The 22,917-nt window shown below is 34.6% G+C and overlaps 1 protein-coding gene and 1 long non-coding RNA gene across 2 annotated transcripts; both read left to right on the plus strand.

The window, feature by feature from the left end:
* The first annotated feature begins 823 nt into the window (after window positions 1–823).
* On the plus strand, window positions 824–3,346 carry LOC118028479 (uncharacterized). Its single transcript, XR_004684027.2, has 3 exons — window positions 824–890; window positions 3,055–3,132; window positions 3,288–3,346. It is a non-coding gene; the product is annotated as an uncharacterized lncRNA (long non-coding RNA).
* A 1,697-nt stretch (window positions 3,347–5,043) lies between these two features.
* LOC118028478 (lysine-specific demethylase JMJ17) lies at window positions 5,044–21,262 on the plus strand. Its single transcript, XM_035032069.2, is given in 35 exon segments — window positions 5,044–6,666; window positions 8,399–8,456; window positions 8,677–8,799; window positions 9,180–9,237; window positions 9,354–9,490; window positions 9,891–10,052; window positions 10,172–10,258; window positions 11,002–11,184; window positions 11,402–11,554; window positions 11,638–11,694; window positions 11,696–11,830; window positions 11,912–11,977; window positions 12,148–12,243; window positions 13,030–13,116; window positions 13,201–13,317; window positions 13,404–13,611; window positions 13,721–13,785; window positions 14,014–14,072; window positions 14,155–14,286; window positions 14,368–14,527; window positions 14,609–14,944; window positions 15,406–15,588; window positions 15,702–15,763; window positions 17,154–17,178; window positions 17,180–17,236; window positions 17,881–18,030; window positions 18,129–18,262; window positions 18,661–18,781; window positions 18,861–18,934; window positions 19,378–19,522; window positions 19,829–19,978; window positions 20,144–20,239; window positions 20,315–20,410; window positions 20,482–20,681; window positions 20,964–21,262. Coding segments are annotated over 35 exon segments (5,586 nt in total). The 5' UTR covers window positions 5,044–5,305; the 3' UTR covers window positions 21,217–21,262.
* Window positions 21,263–22,917: the final 1,655 nt, after the last annotated feature.

Genomic DNA, 22,917 nt, shown 5'->3' on the forward strand with positions numbered 1-22,917 from the left:
GCTTAGCGCCGATCAAGAATTTAGTATTAATCAATTAGCAGAGCAAGCGATCGTTCAAGTGATCTGTGAGAAGGGGAACAGTGATTTAAAAAAAAAAATCAATGCTTCAATCCATAGTAATTTACGAGGAAGTGAACATTTTATGTACAGGCAAAACCCCACAAACTTTAGTTTTTGTGAATTTTCATTCTCTTCTGCTATATATGGGCTTGTGGATTAGGGACATGATTTTTTTTTTTCTTTTGGGCTCATCTCTCTTCTCATTTGGGTTGGGGTTTATGTGTGCTTCTGGGTTCTTCAGGCTTAGGCTGGGGTGGAGGAGCTACTAGATTCAGCACTTCCCTCGAACACCTTGCAGCTTGGAAGCGCATTATCACTTCACTAATGGAACCTGTTCAGCGCAAAAATTAAAAAACATTGGATTTGCAACAATGTTTCGCAAAAGCACGCGCTATCCTCTTCTTTATCGGTCAAAGGCGTTCTCCTTTTGGTTAAAATCAATGGATAGTACTTATTTCTCAACTGTGTAAGTGAATTTAATTCACTCTATCTAGTTTTTCTTTTCATCACGAATGCTATTTTTTTTTTTTTTTTAACACATATTTCTTGCAAGTTTTGCACTGTTCAGTGAACACAAGTGAATCGCACTGTGTAGTGCAATTCCACTGTTTTTTATTTTTTATTGCGCTCGCGGAGAATGGCATGTTTTTGTTGCTTTTTCTTGATTCAGTTTAAACGCAAAAATAATTGTGCACAGTAAATCGCTTTTTCTTACCAAATGATTATGAGCTGTGTTTTAAATTGCTGCATAGACACCGACCTTAGGACTGTTTGGCTGAGACTGGTTTTCTGAGGGCTGGCCATTCCGTGTTCTCTACGGGGGTACCTTGGTATGCTCTAAACGTGACAAGGCTTGTAAGTTGTAATGCCTTGTTTTGTCTTGGTACTCTTTTTTATTTTCTTTTTCGGACATCCTGGCAGCTCCATGTCACTTCGTTTTATAAAATGCTGCCACGTTTGCCATGGTCGTCGTAGCTACTGCCCTGATTGCCTTCCTCTCATCATGTCAAAGTTGTTTAATTTTTTTCTTTAAGAGAGTGTCAGATGGTTATTTGTTGTTTTATATGTCAAAAGCGTGTTTGTGAGCTCTCTCTGCTGCTTTATGTCTTTTTTAGGTCTCTGTAGGTGGTTCTATTGGTTTTATGACTGTGTTTCTTTTTGTTTGCTCAAACTTATTGTTTCTCTTTATTATTTGTTTATTGGATAAAAATGGTTTCTCTTTGTTAAAAGTAAATCCCATTCTTGCTTTTTGGTTCTTTGAGATTTAATTTATTTAATTATTTTTTTTGTCTTGCCGGCCAATCATTCTGCTCATTTCAGTCATTTATCATTTGGTCCACTGTTATTCGCTTTGGATATATATATATATATATTATATTATATTGAATTTTTATATGAACATAGTCTTTATCATCCATATATATATATATATATCAATGACACCTTTTGAAAGCTACTCTCGAAAGCATCATGTTATAAAAAAGAGATGAAAAAACAAAAATAAAATTGTGTTTGATAATGATCTATAAGACATGATGAATGTCTTTGTATTCTTTTTTATTATGATAAATAAGACAAAATAAAATATAAAAAGTCTATTTTATCTTTGATACATATTATTATCAAACTTACATGTGTAAAAATAATAATTAGATATATAGTTTTTTAGTTTATATTAGATGTTGAAATTAATAATATTATAATAACCATGATTATAAAACTAAAACTGACCTAATAAGTTAACCCAAAACCTGGATCGGTTCGAGTTACCAAAAAAAGGAAAAATTGACTCAATCTAATCTAGTAAAAAAACCAAGTCGATTTGGGACCTTGTCAACCCAAGATAAAATATGAGTTAAAATCCCAGTTAAGTTTTTATTAATTCTTTTTCAAAAAAAGGTTGTTTTAATTCTTTTTTTAAAAAATAACCCTCGCAACCAATGACTCAGGCCTTGTTCCGGGTCGATTTTTGATTCGAGTTTTAGAATTATGACAATACATATTTTTATTTATACATTGACTTGGATCTACATGGGTTAACTCTCCCGACCCGTGACCTAGGTTTTGTCTTGGATCAACTCTCGATTCGGGTTTTAAAATTATAATAATAATTATTTTTTATTCAATGCATTGACTCGAGTAAGCTTAGGGACCCTCAAAAGTTGGGTTTCAAAATTCAAACTATAATAATAGTCATTTTTATTTATACATTGACTTAAGTCAACCTAGGTTGGACCCTCTAAACCCGTGACTCGGGCCATGTCTTGAGTTGACCATCGAATCTAGTTTTTTAAAACTATTATAATAATTATTTTTATCTTTGTATTAATATGAGTCAACTTGGATCAACCATTCCGACTCATGATCTAAGTCTTCTCCCGGGTCAACCTTTAAGTCTAGGTTTTAAAGCCATGACAATAACAAATTTTATTCTTATGTTGACCCGGGGTGACCCTCCTGACTCTTGAATCGAGCCTTGTCCCAGATCAACACCCATATTGAGTTTTAAAATTATGATAATAATCACTCTTATTCTTATTTTAACTTGGGTCAACCCGGGTCGACTCTCCTGATTTGTGACTCGGCCCTTATCTTATATTGACCACCAAGTTGGATATTAAAATTATGATAATATTTTTTTCCTTACATGTCTTAGTTTGATAGTTCTGGAATCGAGAGTGTTTTGCAATGATAATAGGGAATTATAAATAATAAATATTCATCTCTAAATTAAAGTGCTCTTTGTACTTTCTATTTGGAAAATATAAATATTAACTCCAAAATTATTACATAAACAAATTTATTTTTATATATTTATTTATGGCATCTTCAATTAAATATATTTTTGTTTTCACTGTTTTCATCTATTCTGTCTTAAAATAATAACCAAATACTACTTTTTAAATGTTTTTTTTTTTCATTTTTTTTTGTAACATTAGGTAGAAGTTTGCCATCTTATACGTTAGTATTTTTGGTTTCGTGTTTGCTTGTCAGGTTCGTCTCGTGATCCTCCGGTCTTTCTGGTTTGTTGAGGGAGGCTTTTGGTCCTGCGTTTCCAGCTCTGGAGCATGGGTCTGTGATTGTTTGTTTTTCAGGAAATGATAAGATTTATTGGTTACTTCGTATTTTTTTTAGCTTCATTTCCCTTCTCTTCTTTGAGTTTTTCTCTTTTATGTTAACAAGTTTAATTGGGCTCCGAATTTACTATGAATCGTTGTTCTCTACAGGTTTTGTTGTTCTTCTGGTCTGTAATCGTTATTTTTTTTTTTGGATTCGAGGAAAACCCCACTTCTCCCAGAAAGCGCACTTTCTGGCCCAGGTAAGTGAGTAAAACCCTGGCTATCTCAGGTTTTTATAAGAGATGCACGCCCTGACTCGAACTTGAGACCTGCTGTGCAGATCTCATGCAATCATTATTCTTTACAGGTTTTGGCGCTCATGTCCTATGGACACGATTCGTAGCTCTTTCTAGCCCTTTTTTTGTATGTTTTTTCACTCGTTTTTGTTGATTGACTGGTTATGTTTTTTTCCTGTTAATTTCTTCGCCTTTTTTTCCCATTTCCCACAAGTTTTTGCCAATGACTCGTAGCTTTTTCTCGCACTTCATTTCATTACAACATTTTCAAATGTGTTTGATTGGTTATGATTCTTCCTTTAGCATATTTGACCAGTGACCACTAGCGAATTCTTATGTTTTGTTGCGTTGCGTCAATTTAGTTTGCAGCTGATCAGCTATGGTTCTGCCTCCCCGCTTATATAGTTGCTGATCTTTGGCTTTACGCGGTAAAAATCATGTTTTTTTAAATATTAATTTTTTATATTTAAATTTAAATTTTATTTAATTTAGATTATTTTGATATATTAATATTAAAAATATATTTTTTAAAATTATTTTAATATATTTTTAAATAAAAAATAATTTGAGCCGGAATGATTAAAGTAATCCCATTTAAAGACCGCCAGTTCTGCGTTCGTGTTGCTATTCAATTGATTTTATCCTCGCACTTCTTTGCAGGACTTTCATTATGAAAGACAGGAATCCAATGTATAAAAAAATAACATAATTGTGCAACAATTGTGAAAAATGGATAAGAGTTAAAAAATTACAGCAATGCCATCTCTTGCGCTAACATGGAGGAAGATTAAAAGCTTTGTTTCAGTGTTTTAACTTTTAAGAACTTTTTTTTAAAATAATTTTATTTTATTTTACTTTAAATTATTTATTTTAGTATTTTTAGATCATCTTAATATGTTAATGTTAAAAATAATTTTTTTTAAAATATTATTTTAATATATTTTTAAACAAAAAATATTTTAAAACCAAAAAATATATATAAAAGAACAATACAACAGCTGTGCAACACATGTCAAAAACAAGAAAGGAAAGACCAAGATTTTAAGAAAAATATAAGACTGCCATTTCCACGGTGAATGTTCATCATGTTTTATTTTCTTTGTTAATGAATGTCACCTGAACATGAAGAAGATAAGAGCAAGAGGAGAGAGAAGCCAAACGCCGTGATAACTATTAATTTATGAATTCCTTGCTGACTCCGTAGAATTTGTTCCTCATGTGCAATTCATCCCATGCAACAGATTTAAAATTTTTTAAAATATTATTTTAATATATTTCTATATAAAAATTTTAATATGATAATACCACAAAAAATTTCTCATAAATATTTTATCTTGCATTTAATTTTTTTTTAATTTGACCTTAACCTAACACGGAAGTATCCTGGTGCTAATAATCTATTGAGATCGAAATAAGTACATTCGAATCAACAAAACTAACCCTAATAAATCCGCTTTACCATTTCCGTAATTTTATGCACATTTAAACCTCATTTTCAATATACCGAAGTCCAAATCCATTCTCTTTCCCATGCTTTCAAGGTCAAAATTACCATTTGCGTAATTTATCAACTTGGAGACCTCTGAATCTAAAACCCCTCTGTAATTATTTTTCACAGGTCAAAACTACCCTTCCTATATAAACCACCCCACTTCGTTCCTAACCAAAATTAAAATCTCCCACGGAACTTCACTCTCTATCTCGCGCACTCAGAGAAAAGCCTAGTCTTTCTCTAGTCTCTAAATAAAAAGGTACGCGCGAAAGAAACCCTAGAATTCAATTTGCATTGATTTATTGGCTTCAATTTTTGCAATATATTCATGAATTTATAGAGATGGTGTAATCATAGATTGATTGTTGTTAATTCCGTTATTGATTTATTGGTGGCAAATGGGGAAAGGAAAACCCAGGGCTGTAGAAAAAGGAGTTTTAGGGCAAAATTTGAGTTTATTTTCGTCGTCTTCATCGGCTTCTTCGTCATCCGGGTCATTGCATGTGCCATCTGCACCTGTTTATTACCCTAATGAAGAGGAATTTAAGGATCCATTGGAGTATATTTACAAAATTAGACCGGAAGCGGAGCCTTATGGGATTTGTAAAATTGTGCCACCAAATAATTGGAAACCGCCATTTGCATTGAATTTGGAGAATTTTAGTTTTCCTACGAAGACTCAGGCTATTCATCAGTTGCAAGTGAGGCCGGCGTCTTGTGATTCCAAGACTTTTGAGTTGGAGTATAATAGGTTCTTGGAGGAACATTGTGGGAAGAAATTGAAAAGGAGGGTGATTTTTGAAGGGGACGAGTTGGATTTGTGTAAATTGTTTAATGGAGTGAAGAGGTTCGGTGGCTATGATAAGGTCGTGAAGGAGAAGAAGTGGGGTGAGGTTTCGAGGTTTGTTAGGTCTGGGAGGAAGATTACAGAGTGTGCGAAGCATGTTTTGTGTCAGTTGTATCAAGAGCATTTGTATGATTATGAGGAGTATTATAATCGATTGAATAAGGGGGTTGCTAGGGGTTGTAAAAGGGGAGTGCGAAAGTGTAAGAAGAGTGATGATAGGATGGAGTTTTCACGTTCAAAAAGGAGGCGGAAGAACAGTGATGGTGAGAAAGTGAAGGTTTGTAACAAGGTAGAGGAGGAAGAAGAGCATGATCAGATATGCGAGCAATGCAGGAGTGGTTTGCATGGGGAGGTGATGCTTTTGTGCGATAGATGTAACAAGGGGTGGCATATTTATTGTCTCTCACCGCCATTAAAGCAAGTTCCACAAGGGAATTGGTACTGCCTTGAGTGTTTGAATTCTGACAAGGATACTTTTGGTTTTGTCCCCGGTAAGCGCTTCACAGTGGAAGCTTTTAGGCGTCTTGCTGATCGGGCGAAGAGGAGATGGTTTGGCACAGGATCTACTTCTCGAGTGCAGATGGAGAAAAAGTTCTGGGAAATTGTGGAGGGATCAGCTGGTGACGTTGAAGTTATGTATGGTAGTGACTTGGATACTTCTATTTATGGGAGTGGCTTCCCACGTGTAAATGATCAGAGACCAGACTCAGTTGAGGCTAACTTATGGGATGAATACTGTGGCAGTCCATGGAACCTCAATAATTTGCCCAAGCTGAAAGGTTCAATGCTCCAAGCTGTTCATCATAACATTACTGGTGTTATGGTGCCCTGGCTATATGTTGGCATGCTTTTCTCATCTTTTTGCTGGCATTTTGAAGACCACTGTTTTTACTCAATGAATTATCTACATTGGTACGTGTCTGAAACATTTGTTTATACTTACTCTGCAGTTGTTTTCTTCTCCTTCTCCTTCGTTTTTCAATTTGACAAAATACATATCTCTCTTTGACAATGGAATAAGAAACGGTAACATAAAAAGTTGCTCATTATTAAGCCCATTACTATTGAGTTGCAAAGAAAGTGACATTTTGCAGATCAGGAAGATGAAAATTGCTAATTAAAATTTTAGAATATAAAATGAAACTACAAGTGAACTTCAGGCTGTAGCTATTTGATGTCCCACATAACTTTTTCTTTGACGAAAATTCCCCTATGAGTGGAATTAACTAAAGAATTCTAAAGGATAAATATTAGCTCTTTTATCTGTTAGTTATACGTCATGTATTGATTTTCAAATGTTTTGGATAGAGATACTAACATTGCATCAGTATTTGTAAACCAAAAGTGATGGCAATGTGTTTTCCTGTTTTAGGCATCAGTCAACAATTGAAATATTCCCTTATCAACTTTTGAGTTTACCTTTTTGTGATTATATCTATGTTCCTTCGGTGTCTTTTACTTGCACCAAGTGTCCTTTTCATGCCGGTGTGTTCCTAGGTCTACATGATACATGCCTAATTCATATAAAACAACTAATCACATCAAAGTTCATTCGACGAAAGGGATCCATGCTTCATTTGTAGATGTAATAAAAATGAACAAACAAGCAAAAATATTTCTCTCCAAGATCATACCTTCACTTCTTAATTATGTGCTCATATTTGGGCTTTGGAAAGATGAGGAGGGTAGCTGGTGGAATGAAGCCCTTGTCTTTCAAATTGGGTTGCCTATGGAAGCAATAGCTTTTCTGAAATGCTTAGAAGTTGAATAACCAGCCTTCATAAGGCTATAACCGCAAACATTCTTGTGTTTCTTGATTGGCTTTTGGTGCCTATAACAGCCAGATTATTATTTGGGAACTTTGTTGGCCTGACCAAGAGTTTGTACTTACCTTTGATGGAAGATAGATAAACTAGAGAAGAATTGGTGGAATAACAGAGACTTCACTCTGCCTGCTCACCTTCTCTTTGTCACTGCATTTGTCTCTTTCTCTAGATTGCATGTTCTGGTCATCCAATCACGCTTCTAGATAAAATCAATTGATGAGTTTTGACAAAAGAACAAAATGTAGATGGAAATAGTAAGGAATTCCATTCAACCTATGAAGGTTTCCTTACTGTTGCTGGCTCTAATGATCCTGCCACCCATTCCATCTATTTGGTGCACCGGTTGATATTTGATGGACAAAATTAGATGGTTGGCTTGTGAAATCTATATATATATATATTTTTTACTTGGGTGCACTATCCTTTGTCCTGATTGATCAATACAAATACTACAACTCTCCATGTTTGTCATAGTTTCATGCATCAAACTTAGATGTCATTTCCATGGAATCCTATTCATTTCTAGATGTTTTGGCAGTGAAATGGCAGACATGCGGGACTCATAATCTCATGCTGAAGAGCTTGGTGGTTTGAGATTAATATGAGCCTCTATTTAAGATAATCTACTTGTATGATTTTCAAATTCTAGACATTTACCCAAGCCTTGCAGATGCATCATTTTCATATTTCATTCTTATTAGTGAGATGTTCAATGGTATCATGTTAGACATATTTTTTTCATTGAAGCCTGCAAGGTATATGTTAAAATGGATTTCATCTGCTTATATGAGAGTTGAATGTTTGTCTTGTGGTCTCAGGGGAGAGCCAAAATGTTGGTACAGTGTTCCGGGTAGTGAAGCTGGTGCTTTTGAGAAGGTAGTTATCTCACATTTTATGTGCTTGGGTAACTTTTCTATCTTCTTCTGTAATATCTATGTCATTTTGGTATTTCCTATAAATTTTTATTTTTGTCGAGTCGAGGAATTTCATGTGCATTCTTTGATTTTCCATATTCACTTTTTCAGATGAATTCATATCTACTATGTAAGAAGGGTAATTTGTCTCTTGAATGCTAACATAATCTACTTTTCTGTAGGTGATGCGCAGTAGTCTTCCTGATCTCTTTGATGCACAACCGGATTTACTCTTCCAGCTTGTAACCATGCTGAACCCATCTGTCTTGCAAGATAATCGGGTTCCGGTCTATACTGTACTGCAGGTTTGATACTCAAGGACATGAGTTCCATGTCCATGAATATAGTTTTTGCCTGTCTAAGTTGATATACTTGAGCATTCAAATTGATATTTTTCAATTGATTATCTATGTCGATAAGGAAATAGAACCATTGCTGTTTGTTTGTTGACTTGAGTTTTCATTTTGGGTGGTGAAGTTCTTGAATTTGAGCACAACTAAGTATCATGGTGTAGGTTGCATGTGTGAACTGCTAAACTAATTATTTATTCAATTTTGACTCTTCATTATCTATAAACTGCCTTCATAATAATTTTTTTAAAGTACCTTTTCTTTTAGTGGCTTTATATGTTTGATTTCCAATTGAAAACTTGCATTACAATTCCGTTTGCTTGCTCTTTAAACAGGAGCCTGGAAACTTTGTTATCACTTTTCCCAGGTCTTACCATGGAGGTTTCAACTTTGGTATGCAATATCCATTTAAACTTGAAATCATTGCATTTGTCAATTTAATGAACTTGGTTGGAGATTTATGTTGATATCTAGCTGATGTATTGAACCACCTTGGCTTTGCTTTTCAGGTTTGAATTGTGCAGAAGCTGTGAATTTTGCTCCGGCTGACTGGCTGCCTTACGGTGGATTTGGAGCGGAGCTGTATAAGAATTATCATAAGACTGCTGTTTTATCTCATGAGGAGCTTCTTTGTGTGGTGGCTAAGGTTACCAGTTTTCTGCTTTTTTAAGAATGGGTAACGATAGTGAAAAAGAAATTTTCATGCTAAAATTAAGGATTGCCAAAAAGATGATGCGACTGCTTTGACTTGGGGGAAAAATAAACTTACTGCTCACTAAATTAAGCTTGGCCAATAAGATGAATCTAATAAGTTGCTGCTTTCATCTCTCTAAGTTTCTGGTCAGTTAAATCGAAAATAACAAGAATTAATACTTAAAGACATGATTTCCTCTGCAAACAGTTGCAGATGGAGGAGTTGAATTCACTTAACATAGTAATTAGTGAGGAATAAGATAACTCTCCAATTCTGATTTTTTTTTAAAGCTGAATCCCTGTACTAATTTTTGTGGATTTCATTTATCATACTGATTATTTTAGTTTTAAAGCAGGGTGATTTTGATAGCAAAGCATCGCCTCATATAAAGAAAGAAATGCTTAGGATATACACCAAAGAGAAGTCCTGGAGGGAGAGGATTTGGAGAAGTGGCATCATCAAATCATCTCCTATGCCTCTGCGGAAATGTCCTGAATATGTTGGTACTGAGGAGGTAATACTGTATCTGAACTGTATCTGATGCCTTCATACATTCTATTTTTTGTTTTTGAAGCTTCACATTAATATCACGGTTATCTTAAGATGGCAATTATCTTCTGCTGGCCTTTTCAGGATCCTGCATGCATTATATGCAAACAATATCTGTATCTTTCTGCAGTTGTTTGCCATTGTAGGCCATCTGCATTTGTCTGTCTGGAGGTATGTGGTCTTCATAAATCAGCAGATTTAATTTTTTTTCATTATAACTGTTAGTTAAATTGTATGTGCTTCCTATCTTCATCAACCTTGTTAAATGAGAAAAAAAGTAAACACGTAACTTTATATTAGTTATGTCTCTAGAGGATGGTTTCTATGATTGTAAAGTGCTTCACTAGTTCTAAATGAAAGAGAATGCATTGTTATCACAAAAATTTTCTTATGATCTAATAGTTTTAGCTTTGCCTGTTAATTTCTGATGTAGCAAGCACCTTTTTTTTCTTTTATTTTCAGCTCTTTTGCTTTTGTAAATGTTCATTACAATTGAGCAACGTGAGTTTTATTAATTTTTTTCCTAAACATTTATGTTGTTGAACTACTCGTGTATTGGAAATTCAAGATGCGGTAAAGAAAGCCTGGCTCATTGCTAAACTTCTTGAATTTTCAACTTTGGAATGCCTGCTATTGGCTGGTGCGACCTCTATGTGGTTTATATTATAACTTATAGAACTTGAGTTGCTATAACGCAACTCTTGTTTCTGCTGCCTGATTTTGTAATGCTTAATTGTACACTTTTGCTTCTAATTTTATTTCGCAAGGACATTCTCAACAGCTTCTTTAAGATCAGTAGCGAAGATGACTTCTGTACTTGCTCAAGCTTTTTTTTATATTTCCCCTGCTTTGCAAGTTTTTGTTGCTTCCAAATGCATTTCCCATCTTACTGATTTTATCTGCTTCTGGTGCAGCATTGGGAGCGTATCTGTGAATGTAAATCCAGAAGACGTCGTCTTCTATATCGTCATACCCTTGCAGAATTGTCTGATTTGGTGCTCGCATCAGATAGCGATAGATTTAAGGAGAGATCACCAAGTAATGACTTACAAAGGCAAATCTCATGTTCCAATGAGCTGAATGTGTTAACGAAGAAGGTATTGCTACAGTCTTTTAGCATGCCATAAAAAGCCAGTTACTGTGGTTTTTCATGTAAGCATGGGGAGGGGGTTCATGCTGTAGCATCCAGTTTTATGGTGCTTGGATAATGTATAGTGTTCTTCAGCTATAATGATGCATGTGTTATGCTAATAAATGCTTCAATAGGACTTGATATTCATTTTTTCCCCATCTGAGATCATGCTCTGCATGCAGGTTCAGGGGGGCCATGTCAGCCTGGCTGAACTTGCTGAACAATGGCTTTCACGTGCCAACAAGTTTTTGCAGCATCCATATTTGGGTGATGCATGTGCTACCCTGTTGAAGGAAGCTGAGCAATTTCTTTGGGCTGGTCCTGAGATGGATCCTGTGAGTTTTTAGCTGTCATCTATTTCATACTTGCATTGCCCTTTTGTGTGCATGGAAAATGATTGTTTCATTTTGAAATATAGGTACGAGACATGGTGAAGAGCTTGAATGCAGCTCAGAAGTGGGCAGGAGGCATAAAGAGATTGTCTTTTTAAAGTTCAAAAATGGTCATCTGGTCACAGCTGTGATTTGGAGAGAGTGCCTTTGGAATACATTGCTGAGTTGCTGAATAATGATCCCGTGCCATGTAATGAGCCAGGGCATCTCATGTTGAAGGTTGTTATTATAAATGAGTAGTTTCCACACACTTTATTGTTTTCTAATGGAAAGCATGCCAATTTGACTTATTTAATGCAGGAGCGTGCAGATGAGGCATGGCGTTTGGCTCAGGAAATTGACTCTGCTCTGTCATCATGCTCAGAAGTATCTCCAATCCAACCTTCGCACTCCATGCAATCATTAAATTCATATTTAACTTTGTTTTGATAAACTCTAAAGTGCTGCTGCCTTTTAATGGATAATTCTAATACCAGTATCTCTTGATGCTCTCATTATTTTAATGAATATCATTCAATTTCATGTTGTTATGCCAGATATCTGTGCTGGAATCACTGTACTCGAGATTTAGTGACTTGCCAATATATATTAAAGAAAGCAAGAAGCTGTTGAACAAAATTTCATCAGCAAAGGTAAATTTTTTGTCGACACATTCAGATTTTTGTTTTCCTCTGTAATTTTCTTGATTTGTCATATAGATACCTAGGTATGCAACCTGGGTTCCTGTGACCTAAGAAGTGAAGAAACCTTATTAATTCAGGTTTATTCAATTTGATTTGCTTGACCATTTTTATAAGCATTTGTGAATGGTCAATGCTTGCTTGTAGAGGAGGTGAAGAATGGCAGTCCCCCACCCCCACGGTTCCTTTTATTGCATTTCTCACTTGTATATGTATCTTTTTAAATGGTAGATTTGTGTTTTGTGTTCTAAAACGTTTAGGTTTGGGTGGTAGAGGTTTGTTATTGTAGTCCTGACAGATTGTTGTTTCCTCTTTTACTCTTTGCACACCATGAATGTGATTTTCTTCCTGGATGGTGGTTAATTTTTTACATGATTCTTTGTGAATTTGTTTACATTACATGTTATTTTCTCTTCCATTCCATGGCAGCTTAGACGATGTTTTCATTTACTTCAAAATTTTCAGGGATAAAAAGGATAATTTCTTTCAATCCTCTTTAAACTGTACTTGTTCATGAGAATGCTGTCCAAGCAAAGGTCATAACTCTATATAATTTTATGTTATTGAACATAACCACATCCCTTATGTCCAACGCTCTCAACAGATCTACTTTCTTTCGTAGTGCATTTTTTGTTGGCCAAAAGTCATTGTACCAACATAAGCAATTTCCTTAGTATTGTATCTTTTTAGCAGGTACCTTTCTGTATTCTGTTGCTCATGTAGTTTACTGCCCTGTAGATCTGGATAGAAAGTGCAAAGAAATGCATATCAGAGACACAAACCGCTGCAGTTGACATTGATATTCTTCACAAGCTGAAGTCAGAGGTGATTTGAATTTCTTTTTCCTGTAAAACTTACATCTTGTCAATTTCCAAATTAATTCTAATTGTTATAATATTTGTTGAATAGATGTTGGAGCTTCAAATTCAACTTCCAGAAACAGAATTACTCTTGGATCTAGTAAGGAAAGCTGAATCATGTCAGTCTCAGTGCAAGGAAATCTTGAAAGCTCCATTTAGTTTAAAGGTTAACATCATCATCATTTTATTTTTCTCCCTCAAGTGTTCTGTGAAGCTCGGGAGCTTAAATTTTTGAAGTGTTGACTGATGCAGAATGTTGAAGAGTTGCTTCAAGAATTCAATAATTTTACTGTTAACATACCGGAGTTGATGCTTCTGAAGCAATGCCACATCAATGCTGTTTCATGGATTTCTCGCTGTAATGATGTTTTGGTGAATCTTCATGAACGGGAAGATCAAGATAAAGTAGTTAATGAATTAAATTGCCTATTAAAAGATGGAGCATCTTTGAGAATTCAAGGTTTCTATCTTGGAATGTTCAGATTCTTTAAATAGTAAATGTTCATCTCTGTTGGCATTATCTTTGCTGGTGTAAATTTTTCTTAATGCTCAGCTATTTCCTTGAACAGTTGATGAGTTGCCTCTAGTTGAGTTAGAGTTGAAGAAGGCTTGTTGCAGAGTAAAAGTTCTGAAAGTAATCTATCCCTATCCTCGTATTTCTATATTCTTCCAGTGGCTTTTTTGTCACAGTATATGTTTTGATTTAATGTCACAATCTTCCTTGTCCCATTCCCCAAAACATGATGGTTTAAATTTTGTAGATAACAAGGGCCGTGTTCACTCGATGATTGATGCATTCAATTAAAAAAGCTTGTATTGATTATGCATCTCTTACAAATTTATTTTGCACATTATGATACAGGCTCGTGATATGAAAATGCCTTTGGACTTCATTCAGGAACTGATGATGGAGGCTTTTGTGTATGTTTTTCATGCACTGCTACATTAACCTAGATGTTTGTGTTAGATTTTGAGTGCTCATTCTGTTGGTTTTTCCTCTCAGGCTACAGATTGAAAAAGAGAAACTGTTTGTTGATTTGTCTGGAGTAATTGCAGCTGTGAGGTGTTGGGAGGAAAGAGCCACAAAACTTCTTGCACAGGAAGCTCAAATGTTGGATTTTGAGGATATTATAAGGTTTTAAGTGTGCTTAGCTTGTTTTTTTTGACTTGATGTATTATATTTTGTGTTCATAACAGTTGAGTTGTAATCTCGTAGGACTTCAGCAAATATACCTGTGCTTCTACCCTTGCTAGATGATATTAAAGATGCTGTAGCAATGGCTAAGTCCTGGTTAGAGAATTCTGCGCCATTTTTGGTTTCTTCTAGTTCCATGGTATCTGGCTCTGTTTCTTCACTCAAACTCGAGGTCCTAAAGGTTTGTCTTGTTTGCAGAATATATTATATCCAGAAAATATTGATCAACCATGATTTTGCAAATGTAATTTTTGTCATGCAGGAGTTGGTTTCACACTCGAAGTTACTAAAAATATCTTTGGATGAACGAAGAATGCTTGAAATTGTTCTGAAGAACTGTGATGAATGGCAGCAGGATGCCAACTCTGCATTGCAGGATGCTAGGTGCATTCTAAGTACAGATGATATTGATGATGGACAGAATGGTTGTCTTTTTGGAAAAGTTGAACATTTAGCTACTAAAATGGAATCCATCACTAAAGCTGGTTTATCTCTGAATTTTGACTTTGCTGAGATTCCAAAACTCCAGAATGCATGTTCAATGCTGCGATGGTGCTCTAGAGCTCTTTCTTTCTGCACCTGTGCTCCTTCTTTGGAGGTTGCACTTAATCTTTATAATCCTTCCATCTGTTTTTTTGATATTTCAATCTTTGATTCGTATGCATTTCTTTTAATACAAGGTTAAAAATGAGCCAAGTTGTGCGAGGTTGGTTTACCTATAGCTTCTGTTTTAAGTGAACAAGATATGTTGAGTTGTCACATCATGGTTAGCAAAAGCTTCTTCACCTTTGGATTTTAAATGAGCCTGGGTATTTTGTATTACTGTAGCCTGTCTCATCCATCAGGTTCCAGCTTCAAACATCTGGTGGCTAGGCTTTTAGCATTGACATGCTTGATTTCCCTGTTTCTCATCAATCAGGGGGGGATTGCTAATGTGGCTTTCACCCCCCTTTTTTGCTAGTTCGATTTTTAACCTTGTGCTTATTTTGGTAATCTTTCTTTCCTTAGTTTTTTTCCCATTGGCTCATTTGTAAAGGCTTTCTCTCTGTTCTTCTGTAGGATGTTGAGAGTTTGATGGAGGCTGCAGAAAACCTCTCTGTTATCAGTGTCTCTGGTACCCTATGGAGTGCATTAATTGATGGGGTCAAATGGCTTAGGAAAGCCTTGGGAGTAATTTCTTTGCCTGGCAATTTTGAAAGATGCAAGCTGAGTGATGCCGAAGTAGTTCTTGCTGAATCTCAGGTATTCAAGTTTATGTTTGCTTGCTTTGCCTCTATGGAAGCTACAACTTCTGCTTCTTGTTCAATTAATTTTTGGTTCTTGTAGAACTTACGCGTAGGATTTTCCAACTGCAGAGTATACAAATCTCCTTTCCTTTGATGGTCAATCAACTTGTAAATGCCATTCATAAACACAAGTGAGTTCTCATTCTTTTTTGCCATATTCTATGCTTCTTGTTTTCCCAGACACTTGAACTGAAGTTTTTCCTCAGGTTAGTAGATAATACTGAAGTTCCCTCACCCCAACCTTTTATTTTGTGTTGGATAGATATGCAATCCAACATATGATTTGCCCTCTGGGACAGTCCTGGTGTTGTTGTCTTAGAGCATGTTTGGACTTCAATATGAACCATAACTATGGAAATATCTTTGAGATGAAGTCTTGCATATAAATAGAGCACCCTTTTTGGCTGAGTTAAGCTGAATGAAAAATGAAATCATGTATCTAAAAAATCAATTCTGGTTTTCTAATCTTGTTTGATTTAAGTTTCTGTTTGATGATAGTTTAGCTGTTCCTGTGCTTGTCTTAAATATGCTCTTTTGCATTAGTGTATTATTTTGTGCTCTTTTATAGGAAGATTTTCTTTAGCTATCGCCCTGTGCAATGATTTTTAATTTCTTCTCATAAATGGGGCTGCTCATGTAGCAGTATTAACACTTTCAGCTTTAAACAAACAGCTTATAGTATTTGTTATGTATTGAAACTCTGAGCTTAGACTTCCTGTTGTTTGACTTGTTCATTTTATTGTGATTAGAAAGTCTCCATTACTTGGTCAGATCCACGTACTTGGTTAGAATGATTTTCCTTCTGTACTTCGATAGATCCATATAGTTTCAAAATGAGAAAATCATGTTAATTAGTGAGTAGAGCAGGCAGTGTGATTATCAACTAACTGGATCTACTCTTCTTGTGCCATCACCATTATGATTATGATCCTTTGTTTGGGTGAGACCTTTTTTATGTTTCTTTTCATTTTTTCATAGTTTCTATTGTTTAAGTGGAGAAAAGTACAAGCTTACATGAAATTTATTGTCTCAAGTTTTTATTTAGAAACTTGGGAATGCTGCTTGGGCCTTTGGTTTTATATTGCTTTTCATATTTAATACCAACTCCTATTACAAAGCAATTAGTTGGAAGGCTATTGTTTTGTCGATAGGAAATATAGAGTAGAGACACAAGGCTATTTTTATCATGGATTTGGCTATTTTAACCATATTCTTTGATTTCCTTGCCGCTACCACCCGTTGCACTGCCAGGGTGGTCGAAACTTGTTGTGAGCTTCATAATGTAAGAAAACAATCTTAAATATTAAGAAGTGTTTGGTTCTCCAACTCAAAACAACACAAGTATTGCTAGTAACACAGTGAAATCATGTTATGTGTTTTTTTCTCTTTTAACTGTAGACAATATTAGCATTGCATTAAATCAGAATGTTATGTGGGTGTATGTTCTAGTGTGTTTTTTAGTTTTTTCCTTGATTATCAGTGACAAATTGTAGCTGATGGATCTGCACATTTCACTTGTAGGTTGTGGCTAGAACAAGCTAAACGACTTTTTTTTTAGTCTAAACTCCAAGGAAAGATCCTGGTCTCTAATATTAGAGCTTAAGGTATAGTCTGCATCATCATCCCATATTCTTGAATATGCTGGAAACGCTGTGCTGCTTTTTGTTTGGATGGGATTTTACTCTTTACAACCTCATTATTATTATCTGGAGGATTTCCATGAACTGCACTGCTTATACTTAAAACAAAGATCATATTGGACTTTTGACTGGGGATACTTTAAAGGAAACAACTGCATCTTCACAAATGCATGTTGAATTATTTTCTGGGATGCATACTTGTACTTTGGCCATTGCAGTTATGTTTTATCTTCTTATAGCTCAATACCAGCACTAGAAACCACAACCATGTGCTGTATGTATATCATTTGCCCGGATAAGTTTGCATGTGATGATTTTCAAATGAGGAAGTATTGACTGTTCTTGTACACCTCCATCTATAATGCATTTTTTAGTTTTATAGTAAGCGCGTCATATTTAATGCATTTTAATTATATGATATTGTGACTCTGGATTATTGGTGGAGCCTGGTTTTGAGTTCTTGAACATAGTAGATTTTGGTGCTCTGGTTTTTGCTTCCCATTCCCTTCATTTTAAGGAACTCTAAATGCCATTTCGCTATCATCTAATAAATTTTTTATGTGATAAATCGATTATATATTTGGTTAACATGATTTAATCTCACTCAGGAACTGGGGAAGGCTTCAGCATTTTCTTGTTCAGAGCTAGATCTGGTTCTATATGAAGTTGAAAAGGTTGAAAAGTGGAAGCAACAATTTGTGGAGATCATTGGAAGATTTGTAGATGATAGGAATTCGTTGTCTGATGCTTTGCAGAAGGTTTGATCAAATGTTCTTTTCATTGTTTGTTTCAGACATTTATCCTGATTTAAAGATATTTTGCAGATATGTTTATAGTCCTTTTCAATATTGTACAGGTCAAGCAGTCTCTGGATATATCTCTGAACATCTATGGCAAATCATGGAGCGCTAAAGCAAGAGTACTATGCATGTGCTATACTGGTTACAACGAAGAAAAAGATTTTCTCACCTGTTCAATGTGCAAGGACCGGTGAGTTTATATTTTGTTTTGTCAGAGAGTGGCTGCCATTTTGTTATTTTATATTATGTCCAGAAATATCATCCTTCTGAAAGTAGTTTACAATTTCAACTCCAATTATAGCCTTCAATTATTTGAGTTCTCTGTGAAGAGTTTTTACCAATACTCCCAATAGTATGTTGACATGTCAAATCCTTATTATAATGGCCTGAGATCAATACGGCTCGCGAAGAACTTTGAGGAATTAAACCAACGCCAATACCTTATAACGCTATCAAAGTTTTGATATGATGTACTGTCCTAATGTTATCTGGTTATCAGATGCTTTAATGTTTGTGTACCATCTCTTTATCTTTTTCTCTCTCACATGGTCTGGTTATCACATGCTTTGTTATACTTCAATTGAACAGCTACCATGTGCGGTGCCTTGATTCAGCACAACTCAATCCAAATAATGCTCAAGTTTTTATTTGCCATTATTGCCAATTTTTTGATGGCGGGTCAGTATCCCAAAATGGAGGTGGTCCCCTGGTATGCATTTATCAAATATCTTTGGACTTTCTCTTATAAAGAATCTGGTGTACGCTTCTCACCTTTTCCTTGGTTCTAGAAATATGGAGAGAAGCAGCTTGAATTAAGAATGCTGATTGAACTTCTATCTGATTCTGAGAATTTCCCTACAAGGTATCAACATTTTTTTGCAATTAAATTGGATGCAGTACATTTAGTATGCTTTAGATTATTTGCTTGTTCCTGTTAAACTCATATTTGCAGTAATACAACTGTGTAAAGGAACTGTGAAATTTTGTATAAAACAATAACAAAGCCCCGTTATGATACTTTTTTTTTAACTGCCTTATTAGTAAACTAGTTAGGGTACATTTGTATAATGATTATAATATAATTGCATTAAACATTAAGGACTTGTGAACTTCCCATACATTAAGTATAGAAATTTTAATAGTTTCACTTCAATATTAATGATTCTCCTAATGTGTATCTGTCACTCTTGTGAATATGTTGTTTTTACTTTTTCTTAAAAAAATAGAAAGAACTTGCCAGTTACCTAAATCCCTTTATTCTATTGTTATTTTAAATATGGCGACATGAGCTATTCTCTTTGACAGGATTGAAGAAAAGGATTTATTACAACAGATTGTGGAGCAAGCTCATGAATGCAAAAAATGCTTGAGAGAAATATTGGATTTTGCATTATCCTATTTGGACAAGGATCTCACTGTTGTCTGTGAAAAACTAACCATTGCTCTGAAGGTACTCAATCCTTTTGTATTATCTGTATGTTATGACTTGCATCTACTTTCTAATAAAATTTAACACATACACAACTTTAGCTTTTGTTATATTTCTGCACTGGTGCATTTGGTTAACTTGTTTTTTTTTTTTATTCTCTGGCCTTGATTAACTATTATTTCCTCATAGCCTATGGCATCAGATTTATATTTTCGAACCCGTTCGAAAAAAAGAGACTCGTATCCTTGAAACATTGTTAGCAATTGAAAGATGTAAACAGCTACAAATTAGTAAATTTTCCTGATTGGAATTGATTTTGTTTTGCAGGCCACGGAAGTGGCAGGTGTTTGTGATAATCAAGATAAATGTGACCTTGAACTGGCATCAGCTAGAAATTCTTGGAGAGTGAGAGTCAAGAGACTATTGGAGGATGCACAGAAGCCTACGATGCAACATATTCAGCGGCACATGAAAGAGGTTTGTCTCCTTGTTATTTAATTCATTTATTTCTGGTTTGACACCACTTCTTTATCATCTAGTTTCTGAATAAAAATTAGCTCACGTCAGACAGAGACATGCATGTATATATGTATATACATATGTCAGTGATGAATGGTAAAATGCTGTTTGAAATGTTGGCAGGGAATAGCTATGAGCGTACCTCAAGAAGATTACACTTGGCAGAAACTTTCTGAACTGAAGGACATTGGTTTGCAGTGGGCAGATCACGCAAAGAAGGTTGATAACACTTTGCCAATTGTCTTTAAATTTTGCTATTGATCAATAATTTGGTGCTTTCTTTTCTGTGGGCAGGTTGCAACAGATTCTGGAGCTCTTGGCTTGGATAAGGTTTTTGAACTTATTTCAGAGGGTGAAAATTTGCCTATATACTTAGAGAAGGAACTGAAGGTAACAAATTCTGACTCTGTATAACTGGATGGTTAAGTATTTCATTTACCAATGAGCGCTTGGTTCTGCAGTTATTAAGAGCTCGAAGCATGCTGTACTGCATTTGCCGAAAACCATTTGACAGTAGAGTAAAGGTTGCGTGTAAGTTGTGTGGTGAGTGGTACCATATTGATTGTATCAAGCTACTCACCCCACCAAAGATCTACTTCTGTGCTGCATGTGAGCCTCAAATTGAAGGGTTGTCTGTGTCACTACTGGCAGATCATGAGAGGTAAAAATCGTTGATTAACATCATTGTCTTGAGTAATTCATAATTGCATTAGCAAGTTCTTGTCTTGAAGTTTTCTAGGTTTAGGGTATGATATTTGAGGATGCGTTTTATACATTGCTTACCTTACACGGTCTTTAGAAATTGTTTTCTGAGTTCTTAGTTGACTGTTTCAATACTGTGTTAAAAAACCAAGAATATAGGGAGAAGATTTTGTAAATAGTTTTTTTCTTATCGTTTCTGGAAATCATGTTTATTGTAACTTTGTCATGAATTCCTTGACAGATCAACGAATGCCAAATCTGTAGAGCCCAAAACACCTTCACCTCGGCACACAAAATCAAGAAAGAAGCCAGGTGAAACAGAGTCCAATGTGATGCAAAAAATGCTTGCATTTGAAAACCATAGTAATGTATTTATCCATTCTAGTGGGATTGATCAATTGGGGTGGCAGAACCGGAAGCCTCTTAGAAGGGCAGCTAAAAAGCGAACAGAGCTCAAAATCCTGTCCCAATTTTTTCACAGGCATGGAAAATAGATGGTTGTCAATCATTTAATTTATTCAATTGATTCTTATGGATGCAGGCCAATTCTGTTTCCATCCCAATTTTCTCCTTTCTATAATAGTCTTCTTTTACTCGGATTTTAATTGGCAACTGTGCTCTATCTATCGAATGCTTCATTGCTAAACTAGCCAATAAATTAGAGAATGCAAAAGCAATTGCGGTCTTAGCTTCAGATTTAGGGTTGCAACTATTGTTTCGTCAAATTTTAATTTTTGTTTTAAATTAATTAATTTTTGTTTATATATGTGTTTGATGAGAAAGATCCCTCTTGCATTGAATTTTACGTTTTCCATCTCGATAGTTTCTAGAATTGCGTTGTAGATATTATATGGTGAGCATGAACCTTCGGGTGGAATGCTTGTTACAGTTAAAAAGAACAAGATTTTCAGTATTCAAGAAATTCAAAATTATGCATTGATACGAGTAAAGCAAAACAATTCAGAAGGTGAGAACCTTGATTTGAGAGTATCTGACGCAAAGTGTAAGCCTACGCCTGCTTACAGTCTTGTGAAGATATGTGAAAATGGATAAATTTCCGCCTGAATCATGCTTATTCCTTTCTCAAGTCCTGAAGTCGTGACTATTGGATGATGGATCCACATTTGGCCAGTAATGTTCTATTGTACTCAATAAAGTTCCTTCTCAAGTCCAGAAGTCGTCATTGCTTGGTTATTGTTCTGGTTAATGAGCAAATGCTACATTGAAAAATGTTGATCAAAGATAAACTTGTTTTCGTTTTTAAGTTTGAGATTTTAGGACTAACATTTAGAAAACTTTATTCCTCTAAATACATATGATATATGTGAAAAGTCTATTTTTAAAACTATTCAGAGAAAAACCTTAGTTTAATTCATGTTTAAATCCGCTCATTAAATAAAAAAAATTATAGCTATAGATAATTTCATTTGACAGAAAAGTAAAGTAAGAATATTCATTTAGACTTTAATATAATCTTTATATAAATTAACAAGAGGTGTGTAAAAGAAGACGTTAGATTTTTGCTAATTCGCTTATTTTTACTATGAGAGTTTACTCTCTTGGTTATCTTCTATAAAGCTTATTATCATATTTATTATCAGTTGATTTTCTCGTGATTGTTCTATCTTATTTTGAGGGTTTTTTTTTTTTAAGTTTCAGTTAGCAGCTCAATATATTTTTATAAAGATTAACTGCTCAACATGTTTATTGTTTATTTTGTATTTGGATCAAACCTTTCAAATGACACATCAAAAGAAAGGAAAATAAAACAGCCCACATTGTTCTCATTGGGAAAATTCTCAAATTTTGATTTCACATAATTTATCTATTTAGTTGGTTTTTCTTTCCTTTTTTTTAAAAAAAAATGAAAAAGATCTTTCAATATTTATAAAAATCAAGCAAGCAAAAAATCGATATCTTGTCAAGAATATTTTTATATATACTTTAAGAATAAGATAAAAAGATGAGAATTCAACTACCAAAATTATTTATAAAAAAAAATATTGTAAATTATTAAGGATTGTACTTTACAAAGTCTAAATAGTAGTTAAGAATTAATATTTTAAGAAGAAGAAAACAAAAGAAAGACAAAGTAAATAGAGGTGTTATCTAAATAGACAAAGTAAAAAAAAACAACAGAAAGACGAAGTAATAAACTTTTTGTTATTGTTTGGCTATAAGGTGTTTATATTTGA

Source organism: Populus alba, chromosome 3, assembly GCF_005239225.2.
Source record: "Populus alba chromosome 3, ASM523922v2, whole genome shotgun sequence".
In the NCBI taxonomy this organism is placed as follows: Eukaryota; Viridiplantae; Streptophyta; class Magnoliopsida; order Malpighiales; family Salicaceae; genus Populus; species Populus alba.